The sequence below is a fragment of the Scardinius erythrophthalmus genome (assembly GCF_964197995.2).
Source record: "Scardinius erythrophthalmus genome assembly, chromosome: 5".
Classification (NCBI taxonomy): Eukaryota; Metazoa; Chordata; class Actinopteri; order Cypriniformes; family Leuciscidae; genus Scardinius; species Scardinius erythrophthalmus.
The window spans coordinates 51,816,857-51,829,804 of record NC_138225.1 but is presented as its reverse complement, the minus strand read 5'-3'; the positions used below and the strand labels follow the sequence as shown (position 1 = coordinate 51,829,804).

The window sequence follows — 12,948 nt, the reverse complement described above, 5'->3', positions numbered from 1 at the left end:
TGTCATGTGCCCTTCTTCATTTAGAAAACTCACATGCTGTATTTATAAAACAGTTACATTTATTTTAAACGACTTCATACATTTACACATCATTACAAACTTGTTCTGTCATGCTGAGGTAATGAGGATAAAATAGGATCTATATGATATTAAATATCAGGTTTCTCAGAGCTATGAATAGTATAATAGGGATGCACAATATATCGCCCACCGTATCGTTATCGGCCCGATAAGAAAATCTGGCCGATATATTAAAGCCAATAAATAATGTATTATTTCCTTCAGCTGAGACACTTAAGATGTGCACTGTTCAACATGATGGTTTTAAATTGCTTAAAATGTGATTGAAATCACTTCAAAAAAGGAAAATAGTTTAGTGCAACAAGTCTGTCGTATAGGTGACATAAAATTATAATGAGAACATCATTATAATTGTGTGCTTGAGTCATGGCTTTTACAGTTGAGACTTTTTTGTTTTTGTAATCGGACTCAAAAATTATATAAAAATGTAGATTTATTGGCCGATATATCGGTTATCGGCTTTCAAATATAAAGAATTATCGGTATCAGCCAAACTGTTCATATCGGGGCATCCCTAATTTATAAGGTGACGTGCACGATTGTTTGATGTTAAAGTACTTGCTATATGCATGTGTTAATAATATGCAGAGACGATTATAAGCAGGTTAGTTTACTTTTATATATATATACACAGTGACTTGGAAGTCATTTCAAAAAAGAAATTGCCAATAGATGCTAAAATAATTTATGGTGGCTTTTGGGAAAACATGCAGTCTGACAAATGAGGTTATAAACCACATTGGTATGTTTATACACTTACTGTATCTGTTGACAAATCTTGGATCAAAATGTTCAAAAACGTACATAAATTAGTATCGTAATGGGCAACAGACGTTTAAACCATCCTCGTAATCATTAAAAATGATCCGAAAAACAGCATCGGCAGGTTTATATAACTCGCACTACATGTATACATTAGCATTAGCGTCTTGTGGGAGAGACGAGAGGACGTTCATCTGAATGGCAGTGGCTTCTTTAAGGTGAGTTTTCCTCAGGATGGTCCATGAGAGACTTTATCCAGCTGGTCCCGTTGATCAGTTTGGTGGTTGCAATGATGTACTCAGTCCCAGAGTCCTCCATGTTAGACAAGAAGCGCAGAGCAGCGATTTCAGCGTACGTCACACCGCCGAGGAAGAAGACCAGGGTGGTTCTGTTTTCTCCTGGCTGACCTACAAATCAAAGAGAAGCCAATCAACAATAACCTAGAGAAATATTACAACCATATGCATAATGACTTGAAGTGTTTATTTCCCCAAATTTATTTACATAGCGCTTTCACAATACACACTGTTTCAAAGTGGCTTTGCAGAGAAATGTTGATTATTGAGGAAACATGTTAAGTTCACATACTCGTTTCTCTGAAAGACACTTCTACAGCCAGTTATTTTACTTTGAGATGTGTGTTTCCAGGCTGGAATGTGTGTTATTGTTTTGGTCTGTGATATTGCTCGTTGCCAATTTGCCTAATTTCATTGTCCATTGCACTCGTTACTGTTGTGTGTGCTTAAACTGGCAACCCGAGTGAGCGTCGAGTCTGAGGAGGCGGGAGAAACGACTATCTCCGGTATTTTGGATTGGACTGCAGTACCCGTTTCGACCACTAGTTGTCATTCTTACAGACTGCACCTTTAATAATGTGATGCTGATCACTTACGCTTCTTGTGAAGGCCCGTGGGAACCTGCTGTCGCTCCTCAAAGTGTGGTCCGGGCAGGATCTTCAGCACCTCCTCGATGCTCCTCCAGCCGGGCCGGGCCAGGACCTGGGTCAGGCGCACACTGAGCGGGGCGTAGCCGCTGTACACGTACGAGATGTCGTTCGGGTTCTGAGGGACAGTGAACTCACAGTGAACACTCCCAAACGCATGAGCAACACAGACGGCCTTGGAAGAGCCACCGTCAACTCACAATATGTGTGAGTGTGTGTGTATACACACATATATTTGTTAAAAAGACATCTGTTTGTTTGCGCCTGAAAATAGCAACATTAGCTCAACTTTTCTGAGTTAAGGTTAAGGTTAGGTTCAGTACTCAGTTTGGCCCTGGCCTGTTTTCAGTTATATAAAAACACTGAACCGTACTGAAAATGAGTAGCAGGACAAACCTGTTCATTGGCGTCCTCCATCCACAGTTTGAGTGTTTTCCTGATTGTGGGGTAGTTGTTTCTCATAGTGCTTTGAGGTTTGAGTAACCCAACCTTTTCCAAGTTCTTGAGGGTCAGAATGTGCTCGTATCCATACGTCTAAACCAACAAAGCACAAACATGTTTTTTAAAACATTAAATTGTCTCTCAGATTTCATCAAAAATATCTTAATTTGTGTTCTGAAGATGAACTAAAGTCTTACGGGGTTGGAACAACATGAGGGAGAGTAATTACTGACAGAACTTTCATTTTTGGGTGAACTAACCCTTTAAGGGCCTTAATGTGATTGGTTATCAAGGCACATGTGATCCAAGTTGACCGTTATGCATTCACAAATAAAAGCGAGTCGTACCTGAAGGATCTCCTTCTTATAGTAGTCGAGGACTTTCTGTTTGAGGCCGTTGTTGCAGACGGACTGCATGCACACCAGCCGCAGGATCTTAATCAGCGGGTCTTTCTGAGCAATGCAGTCTTCTATATACGTGCTAACCTGAGAGTAAAATCACACACGATCACATCAGTGACGAGAAACACTTTGAAACAAACCTTAAATATATTCAGTTCCCAGAGAATAAAAAAAAAAAGTACAATGTTAAAAATGAATTATTTTATCATATTTCTAAGATCTTGTATGTTCAACTTAATTCTTTTCTGTTCGAACAATAATGAGTGCAGAGATGTTTATCAAATTTATACTAATAATCCTTTCATTTATATAAAAAAAGTGCATGTTCCCTCATACAAGTCACATGAAATCAAAATGGACAATTCTTTAAGGAATATTGAAGTATTTATTATAAATGTATTGATGCATATCATTACTGTTTTCAATCTTGAATCAGAGTAACATCATCTCTTCTCTGATGATGAGGGCGGGGCAACCTGTCACTCAAATGAGATCCACCAATAGCAAACCACAACCATCCAATCAATTCCCCACAGGCAAACTCAAGCCCCGCCCACATTTGTTCTTGTTCCAGAAGCGTTTCACTCCCATTTCAACTGAATATCGATTGTTTACTATTGTTTTTTTAGAGCTGCTTTATCGCAGAATCAAACTCTGCTTGCATCACTGAATCATGATTCTCCTGTTATCAATGTAAAGCTGCTTTGAAACAATCTGTATTGTATAAAGCACTGTATAAATAAAGGCGACGACAATAGGGGGAAAACAAATTATCGCAACTTGCATTTTATACCAACTTTAAGTGGCATTGCCTTTATATTGGAATCATAAAGAAAACAAGGCACCTTGTCTGTGTCCACTCCAGTCATAAACTCTTGTTCAACCGTCAGACTCTCAAAGAAGGCTTCTGAGACTGAAACACAGGAGAGGATTCATTGAGCTGGTATTAATGTCACACCAGGTCCCATAATACTATCATTCACCACAGACCACGAATTCAACTCCTCCGGCAGTTTGTTAAACACCTTTACAGGAAAAACACTTTCAATGCAAGACTAACAACACCATGAATGTTCAAAATGTGCAACTCACCATATTATTTAATATTGGGTCAAATTTAGCTGAATTCTAAAAATTTAATTATCTAAATAAATAAATGTTATATTTATGGGCCACTGCAAACCATATTATCATTTAATGTAATCATAGAATATGAAACATTTTCTCTAAATGCTAATTCTTGATATCAGCAAAAGATCGATTACTTGCAGTAGAAATTCTAAAAAAAATAATAATAATTTGTAACATTAGAAATTCCATTTTTTCCAAAATTTTGGAAATTCCAAAATTCCAATCTTTGTTAATCCTGTAAGTTTACAGTTTAAAGTTCATTGCACTAAAGGAAAGTAAAAAAAAAAAAAAAAAGCAGGCCATGTTTTTAAATATGTCTAGTTAAAATTAAATTTAAGATCTCTGTTTTAGTATTAAAATAAACATACAATGTCAATGTATTAGAAGAATTGCATTAACATGTTGGATTCAGTACTTCAGACATCTAAAAATGGATTCAAGATATCAGTACAGTGAAAAGTACTTTAGTATTTCTAAAAAAATGAAAAATAAAATAAATAAATAAAGCTTTATTACACATGACATCTCAAATTAATATGACCACCAATGAAAAACAAATTACAAATATAAAAAAAAAAAGTTTTTTAAAAGTTATAATTATTGATATCAGAAAAGGACATTTGCACTAGTCTTAGCGTAGTTATTGACTGATTTTTTTTTACAAAGGAGTTAGTAATTCGACATCTGTAATTGCATTTGTGAGATGATCAGAGAGAGCTGTAAAATTTTGCAGTCTGTCATAATCAATACGTTTTAATTAATAAAAATCTTCCACAAAACATGTAAAATCTGAGCTGTATTTCCTTATGTAATAATTCCATTGTTGATATCAGGAATTGTTACAACCTATTCATAATAATTGAGATCCTGCAAATGATTAAATGTTAAAATGGTTTGCTATAATGGGCAAGAATTATTCTTATTTGTGAGTTTTTACAATGTTTTTTTCCTGCACAGTAAACCCACTGTTAGCTGACCTGCATCTGCATTAAAATAAATATGTGCATCTTTGTAGACTAACGATGAAAAGTATTCATCAGAAATGAGATTTGTTAAATCTTTCCAGTCTGCTTTCTTGCTAAAATGCGTATGAGGGACGAGTTGCAGTTGTTGTCTATGCTAATTGACAGCGGTCCACAGACCTCAAAATATTGCTTTCATTTCTGAACGCACGCATGACTGGTCTCAGACTCACTCGTTATGTCCTTGACGAGTTCAGCGATGGAGGTGTGATTCGCCAGTGAGCTGCGAGCCGCCTGCATGTGGGGCAACTGGGAAACAAACTGTTTAATCTCCCCGACAGTTTTTGCATTGTGTCGTTCCTATCAGAGACGAGAAACCAGCTTAACTTCTGCTCATCGAGGGGGCATTTACTTGCTCAAAAATACAGTAAAAACACTAATATTGTGAAATATTACGGTTTAAAATAACTATAATAAATAATATATATATAAATTAAAAAAATATATTTTAAAATGTAATTTACTCCTGTGATCAAAGCTGAATCTTCAGCATCATTACTCCAGTCTTCAGTGTCACATGATCCTTCAGAAATCACTCTAATATGAGGATTTGATGCTCAATTATCATCGGTGCTCAATTATTAATAACTGTTCTTATTATTCTCAATGTTGAAAACCATTTTTGCTGCTTAGGCTTTTTGTGAAAACTGTTCAAAAAAAAATCAGGATTCTTTGATGAACAGAAATATCAAAAGAACAGCATGTATTTGAAATAGAAATTGCACATTATAAATGTTTTTACTGTCACTTGAATCAATTTAATGCTCCCTTGTTGAATTAAAGTATTTATTTCTGTTTAAAAAAAAAAAGATTGTAGTTACTCCAAATGTTTAAATGGTAGTGTATCACGGTTTCCACAGAAATATGAAGCAGCACAACTGTTTTCAACACTGATAATAATCATAAATCTTTCTTGAGCATCAAATCATCATATTAGAGAGATTTCTGAAGGGTCATGTGACACTGAAGACTGGAGTATTTCAACTTTGATCAAATCACATTTGAACTTATATTCACACAGTAAACAATTCTTTAAAAATGTTAATAATATATCACAATATTACAGTATCCTTCATCAAATAGACTTCTTTCTAAAACAATCTTTGCATTGCAACAGTGTATTTATTTTACATCCGTTTCTGTTCACAAAAGCAGCACAAACCTCGAACGCGGCTGATATGACCTTGGCTTTCTTGCTGAGAGCCGCGCCGACAGCATTGAAGTTCTTGTCGCGTATTTCGGCATAAAGCTCCTCGGCTGAGTTGAGCTGCAGTTTTTTGGGCTCAGTGGGAAGATCTTTCCCACCTTCTCCCTGTTTCTTCTGCGCAAACTTCTCAGGAGGAAGCTTCACATAACCTGTCAAAGCAACCAAGGTATGAGCAAACGAGAGCTTACTCAGTCTTTAAATCATGTACTTCTAAAGTCTTTATTTCGTGTCTGCACACATTCTTAAACTCATTTACCATTGGTGATGCCATAGATCTCATCGATAAGACCCTCGTAAGTAAGTTGAGTGGCTAATGGTGTCAGCAAGTCCACGTTACGATCCAACAGGAGAAGTGTGTCGAAAACAGGCAGGATCTGAGCATGACCTGCAAACTCTCTCTTCATCCGCAGCATCATGTTGGCCACATGCTGAGACAGCACAACGCCAGAACGCATCAAAGTGAAACAAATAAATAAAATAACATCTTTTTATACATCAGTAAAATGGAAAACAAAATTGTGTTTACCAAGCTACTGTAAATTAGTATGGAGGCTTGTTTCCGCCACAGAATAATAAATAAAAAAAAGGTAATTGCGAGAAATCTCAGAATTACGAGTCTAAATTTTTTTATTGTGAAATAGAAATGCACAATTGCAAGTTATGAAGTCAGGATGAGAGATATAAAGTCGCAGTTGCGAATTGAGAAAATGGCAGAATAATGAAAACATTGAGTATATATCTACAAATTGAAAAAAAGTCTGAATTGCGAGTTTCTCACAATAGCGAGAAAAAAGTCAGAATTAAAATGTCAGAATTGTGGGATATAAACTCACAATTGCAAGAAAAAAGTCAGAATTGTGGGATATAAACTCACAATTGCAAGAAAAAAGTCAGAATTGTGGGATATAAACTCACTATTGAGAAAAAAAGTCAAAATTGTGGGATATAAACTCACAATTGAGAAAAAAAGTCAGAATTGTGGGATATAAACTCACAATTGAGAAAAAAAGTCAGAATTGTGGGATATAAACTCACAATTGAGAAAAAAAGTCAATTGTGGGATATAAACTCACAATTGCAAGAAAAAAGTCAGAATTAAAATGTCAGAATTGTGGGATATAAACTCACAATTGCAAGAAAAAAGTCAGAATTGTGGGATATAAACTCACAATTGCAAGAAAAAAGTCAGAATTGTGGGATATAAACTCACTATTGAGAAAAAAAGTCAAAATTGTGGGATATAAACTCACAATTGAGAAAAAAAGTCAGAATTGTGGGATATAAACTCACAATTGAGAAAAAAAGTCAGAATTGTGGGATATAAACTCACAATTGAGAAAAAAAGTCAATTGTGGGATATAAACTCACAATTGCAAGAAAAAAGTCAGAATTGTGGGATATAAACTCACTATTGAGAAAAAAAGTCAAAATTGTGGGATATAAACTCACAATTGAGAAAAAAAGTCAGAATTGTGGGATATAAACTCACAATTGAGAAAAAAAGTCAGAATTGTGGGATATAAACTCACAATTGAGAAAAAAAGTCAATTGTGGGATATAAACTCACAATTGCAAGAAAAAAGTCAGAATTGTGGGATATAAACTCACTATTGAGAAAAAAAGTCAAAATTGTGGGATATAAACTCACAATTGAGAAAAAAAGTCAGAATTGTGGGATATAAACTCACAATTGAGAAAAAAAGTCAGAATTGTGGGATATAAACTCACAATTGAGAAAAAAAGTCAGAATTGTGGGATATAAACTCACAATTGAGAAAAAAAGTCAATTGTGGGATATAAACTCACAATTGCAAGAAAAAAGTCAGAATTGTGGGATATAAACTCACTATTGAGAAAAAAAGTCAAAATTGTGGGATATAAACTCACAATTGAGAAAAAAAGTCAGAATTGTGGGATATAAACTCACAATTGAGAAAAAAAGTCAGAATTGTGGGATATAAACTCACAATTGAGAAAAAAAGTCAATTGTGGGATATAAACTCACAATTGCAAGAAAAAAGTCAGAATTGTGGGATATAAACTCACAATTGAGAAAAAAGTCAATTGTGGGATATAAACTCACAATTGCAAGAAAAAAGTCAGAATTGTGGGATATAAACTCACAATTGCAAGAAAAAAGTCAGAATTGTGGGATACAAACTCACAATTGCAAGAAAAAGTCAGAATTGTGGGATATAAACTCACAATTGCAAGAAAAAAGTCAGAATTGTGGGATACAAACTCACAATTGAGGAAAAAAAGTCAGAATTGTGGGATATAAACTCACAATTGCAAGAAAAAGTCAGAATTGTGGGATATAAACTCACAATTGCAAGAAAAAAGTCAGAATTGTGGGATATAAACTCACAATTGAGAAAAAAAGTCAGAATTGTGGGATATAAACTCACAATTGAGAAAAAAAGTCAATTGTGGGATATAAACTCACAATTGCAAGAAAAAAGTCAGAATTGTGGGATATAAACTCACAATTGAGGAAAAAAAGTCAGAATTGTGGGATATAAACTCACAATTGAGAAAAAAAGTCAATTGTGGGATATAAACTCACAATTGCAAGAAAAAAGTCAGAATTGTGGGATATAAACTCACAATTGAGAAAAAAGTCAATTGTGGGATATAAACTCACAATTGAGAAAAAAAGTCAGAATTGTGGGATATAAACTCACAATTGAGAAAAAAAGTCAGAATTGTGGGATATAAACTCACAATTGAAAGAAACAAGTCAATTGTGGGATATAAACTCACAATTGCAAGAAAAAAGTCAGAATTGTGGGATATAAACTCACAATTGAGAAAAAAAGTCAGAATTGTGGGATATAAACTCACAATTGAGAAAAAAAGTCAGAATTGTGGGATATAAACTCACAATTGAGAAAAAAAGTCAATTGTGGGATATAAACTCACAATTGCAAGAAAAAAGTCAGAATTGTGGGATATAAACTCACAATTGAGAAAAAAAAGTCAGAATTGTGGGATATAAACTCACAATTGCAAGAAAAAAGTCAGAATTGTGGGATATAAACTCACAATTGCAAGAAAAAAGTCAGAATTGTGGGATATAAACTCACAATTGCAAGAAAAAGTCAGAATTGTGGGATATAAACTCACAATTGAGAAAAAAAGTCAGAATTGTGGGATATAAACTCACAATTGAGAAAAAAGTCAGAATTGTGAGATAAAGTCAGAAATACATAATTTTTTTATTCTGTGGAAACAAACTTCCATAAATATGCATCACTGAGGAAGAACGAGATGCTAGAAATGACGTTTGTGAGATTCATGGCATCAAATGTTGGAAAAGAGCAGCCAAGATGGCGAAGTTGACACAAATGCTTTTCTGCTCACCCTTGCACACTCTCCTTTGCCAAAGATCTGCGGTATCGTCCCGTAAAGCGCTTGCAAAGTCATGAGGCCCTTGGCAGCGTGATACAGGCTTGTCTGATCATTCTCTAAATAACACTCCTTCACAAAAGAAAAAACAAGTAACATAAACGTTGCTCATGGATATGTCATTGCATATAAAACAGGATCATATCATACACTTTTTATTTTTTCCCTGAGTACAGAACATCTGGGATAGATTTACATTGGATCTCCCGAGATAAGCACATTTTTGATGCGCAATTTCTAATGATTATGATTAAAGAACAGAACAAATATGACAAACCTTTGCTGTTTTGTCACACATGTTAGAATGAGACATTTTGGTATCTTAGCTTTACTAAATCATGTCTTTTGAATATGATGTCTAAAAATCTAAACAACAGAAAGTCCAACTCTGATTAAAAAAACTAATAAATAAAAGACGATTCAATTGTCCATATCAGAATATCCACAAGAAGAACTCAATTGTTCATAATATAATCCCATATGGCTGAATATGCCCATCAGAGACAGTATTCTGCATCCATATGGATGTTTATAGCCAAAATCTGACTAACCCTGAATCAGAAAACCTTCAGGATATGAACACAAACCCAGAATATATGTGGCATTAAAGGGGTGGTTGATTATGATTTCACTTTTCTAACTTTAGTCTCTCCATCATTGTCTGACATTGTCTGCCTAAAACTTTTTGAAATTTCAGTGCATGACTGTGTGAGGTAATCGAAGCTGCTAAGAACCAGCCGTTGAAGCTCCGCCTCCTGCGCCGGGAGCAGCAGCTCATTTGCATTTAAAGGGACAGACACAAAAACTGTGTTTTTGCTTACCCTCAAAAAGTGACAACTTATCTGTGGGGACATTTTGTAAAATATTTGAAAAATATTTTGTGCTAAAACTTTACATACACACTCTGGGGACATCAGAGATTTATTTTACATCTTGTGAAAAGGGCATTACACCGCCATTATACCATTGTCTTACCCTAAATGAACTCTCAGACTCCATGGAAAGAAGGTCTCCATCATAAGGTATAAGGTCCAGAATGTACTCGTCGATGTTCGTGAACGAGTTAAGAACCCCTTTCTCCTTCAGCCGCTGCTCACACAGGAGACTCCGGCGAGGCACGAACAGAATATGGAAATCTCGGGGCTGTAATTTATCCTCACTGCAATGCAAATATTACCATCAGTATCATCATTACAATCACTATGACTGCCAGCAAACACTAGAACTAATAAAAACATCTGTTATGAAAGTTATTGTGGGAACACCTATTGTCTCAAATTGAAATTCAGCACATTTCATGAAAAGTTCGTAATACACTCTTTAAAATAAAGTTTTTTTTTGCACAAGCTTTCAGTGATCAGTTCTTAAAAAAATAATAGTAATCTTAGTGTAAAGAACATTATAATAATCTAAAGAACCTTTTGTGGAATGGAAAGATTCCATGGATGTTGAAGTTTCTTCGTTGAACAATTAAAGTCAATAAAGAGCCTTTATTTTTAAGAGTGTGATGAAATCTTTTTGTATTTGTTTAGATTTTATTATTAGAGCTTTTATTCAAAATCGTCCATTTGTTCAGTTTAATGCTGCACACTCTTGCCAAAAACATACATTGGTTTGTTCTTTATAGAAATGAGACTTACCTTGCAACATTTTCTGCAATGATGTCCATCAACTCCAACCTCGGTCGGACAAAAAAGACAATATTCTTGACGGCAGCGGATGGTATACGACCCCCTTTGAGAGTGAACATTTTCTCGACCTCATGTTCCTTTTTAAAAAATTAAATGAAGACAATCACCTTCTTAACAAGGAATAGAATAATATTTAAACCATGTTTGGTAAGTAAAATGTAAAGGGCAAATGTCACCAGTGTTTTTGAAATTACATACATATGGATACAGTATACACACACACACACACACACACACACACACAGTACCGGTCAGAAGTTTGAAAACATTACTATTTTTTATGTTTTTTAGATTTTTTAAGTCTCTTGTGCTCATCAAGCCTGAATTTTTTGATCAGAAGTACAGAAAAAATAATGGTTTTCTATTTGAATATACTAAAATATAATTTATTCCTGTGATCAAAGCTGAATTTTCAGCATCATTACTCCAGTCTTCGGTGTCACGTGATCCTTCAGAAATCAATCTAATATGATGATTTATTATCAATGTGATTTTTTTTAATAACCTGTGATGCTTTTTCAGGATTATTTGATGAATAAAGAGTTAAAAAAGAACAGCATTTATATTTAAAATATCAAAGTTTGTGGTCAGTGATTTTATTCTTTCCTTTTCGGATGATGTATTAAATCGATAACGTGATGGTAAAGATTTATTTTGTTAGAAAAGGTTTCTATTTGGAATAAATGCTGTTCTTCTTAACTTTTTGTTCATCTAAGAATACTGAAGAGGGAAAAAAAACACAGGTTCCAAAAAAATATTAAGGAGCACAACTGTCTCCAACATTAATAATAACTGAGTATCAAATCATCATATTAGAATGATTTCTGAAGGATCATGTGACACTGAAGTAATGATGCTGAAAATTCAGCTTTGTATCACAGAAATACTTTATATTTTAAAGTAAATTAAAATTGAAAACCATTATTCTGAATTGTAATAATATTTCCCAATATTACAGGGTTTTTTTCTGTATTTTTGATCAAATAAATGCAGGCTTGACGAGCATAAGAGACGTAATTAATATATATATATGTGTGTGTGTGTGTGTGTGTGTGTGTGTGTGTGTGTGTGTGTGTGTGTGTGTGTGTGTGTGTGTGTGTGTGTGTGTGTGTGTGTGTGTGTGTACTATTTTTGGTACAATTTTGTGTCCAGTTTCTCACCTTCAAAAGGGAATATTGAGCAATTAACCCGAAAGGTCCAGTAAGATACTCGTCCCAAACTATGGCCTTATAAAGGAAAACAACAACAACACATGAATAAAAGGATGACGACACGTTACATGTCCATTGACAGTATCGCTGAACAGTATTTGCAGTAATAATACTCGTTCAATACAACAATAACACAAAGTGCAGTTCACATTCTTACAAGGGAAGTAACGTTAGATTTGAATAAATGATAGAGTGACAGCAGAAGAATGACTACTCTGCATGTTTATTAAAGCAAAAAGCTTTACCTTGCTTCCCGAACATTTATCTAAAAATTCACGCAGGTCTTTTCGGGCAGCCTCTCTCAAAATATTCAGGTTTACTCTGCCACAAAACAAATGCGACGCCATATTCGTTGAATCGCAATCATATGACTTTCACGGTCTCATGGTGTCACGTGATTTGTCTTTCAAAATAAAAGCCAGCAGATGTAAATATTATTACTAAGGTCCCCAGTAAAATTTCATACAATTCAATTATTTTTTAAATATCTATATTTTATTATAAGATTCGTTTGTTTTCTCAAAAAATTGGATTATGTTATTGTTATTAGATTAATCACGAGGACTTTTACACGCACGTCAACACTTGTTGTTGCCAAGTCCACTAGTTTTCGACATTTGTTTTGCTTGTCACATTCCGAGTTATTTGTT

At 34.5% G+C, this 12,948-nt stretch overlaps 1 protein-coding gene across 1 annotated transcript; it reads right to left on the bottom strand.

Moving 5' to 3' along the window:
• Nucleotides 1-17: 17 nt before the first annotated feature.
• Nucleotides 18-12,661, bottom strand: vps33a (VPS33A core subunit of CORVET and HOPS complexes). The gene is made up of 13 exons (XM_081366318.1): nt 12,544-12,661; nt 12,248-12,313; nt 11,037-11,164; nt 10,372-10,555; nt 9,352-9,468; nt 6,245-6,416; nt 5,944-6,137; nt 4,955-5,081; nt 3,474-3,541; nt 2,575-2,712; nt 2,183-2,320; nt 1,736-1,904; nt 18-1,250 (listed from the first exon to the last, which is right to left on the bottom strand). The coding sequence occupies exons 1-13, from the start codon at nt 12,643-12,645 to the stop codon at nt 1,057-1,059; spliced, it is 1,797 nt and encodes a 598-aa protein (XP_081222444.1). The 5' UTR covers nt 12,646-12,661; the 3' UTR covers nt 18-1,056.
• Nucleotides 12,662-12,948: the final 287 nt, after the last annotated feature.

What these genes read in the sequence shown, in the direction of transcription:
- vps33a (XM_081366318.1), bottom strand. Translation starts at nt 12,645, where the DNA reads ATGGCGTCGCATTTGTTTTGTGGCAGAGTAAACCTGAATATTTTGAGA. An exon ending in ATAAATGTTCGGGAAGCAAG is followed by an intron (nt 12,314 to 12,543) that starts GTAAAGCTTTTT and finishes TTCCTTTATAAG; the next exon opens with GCCATAGTTTGGGACGAGTA. An exon ending in ATTGCAGAAAATGTTGCAAG is followed by an intron (nt 10,556 to 11,036) that starts GTAAGTCTCATT and finishes TTTGCATTGCAG; the next exon opens with TGAGGATAAATTACAGCCCC.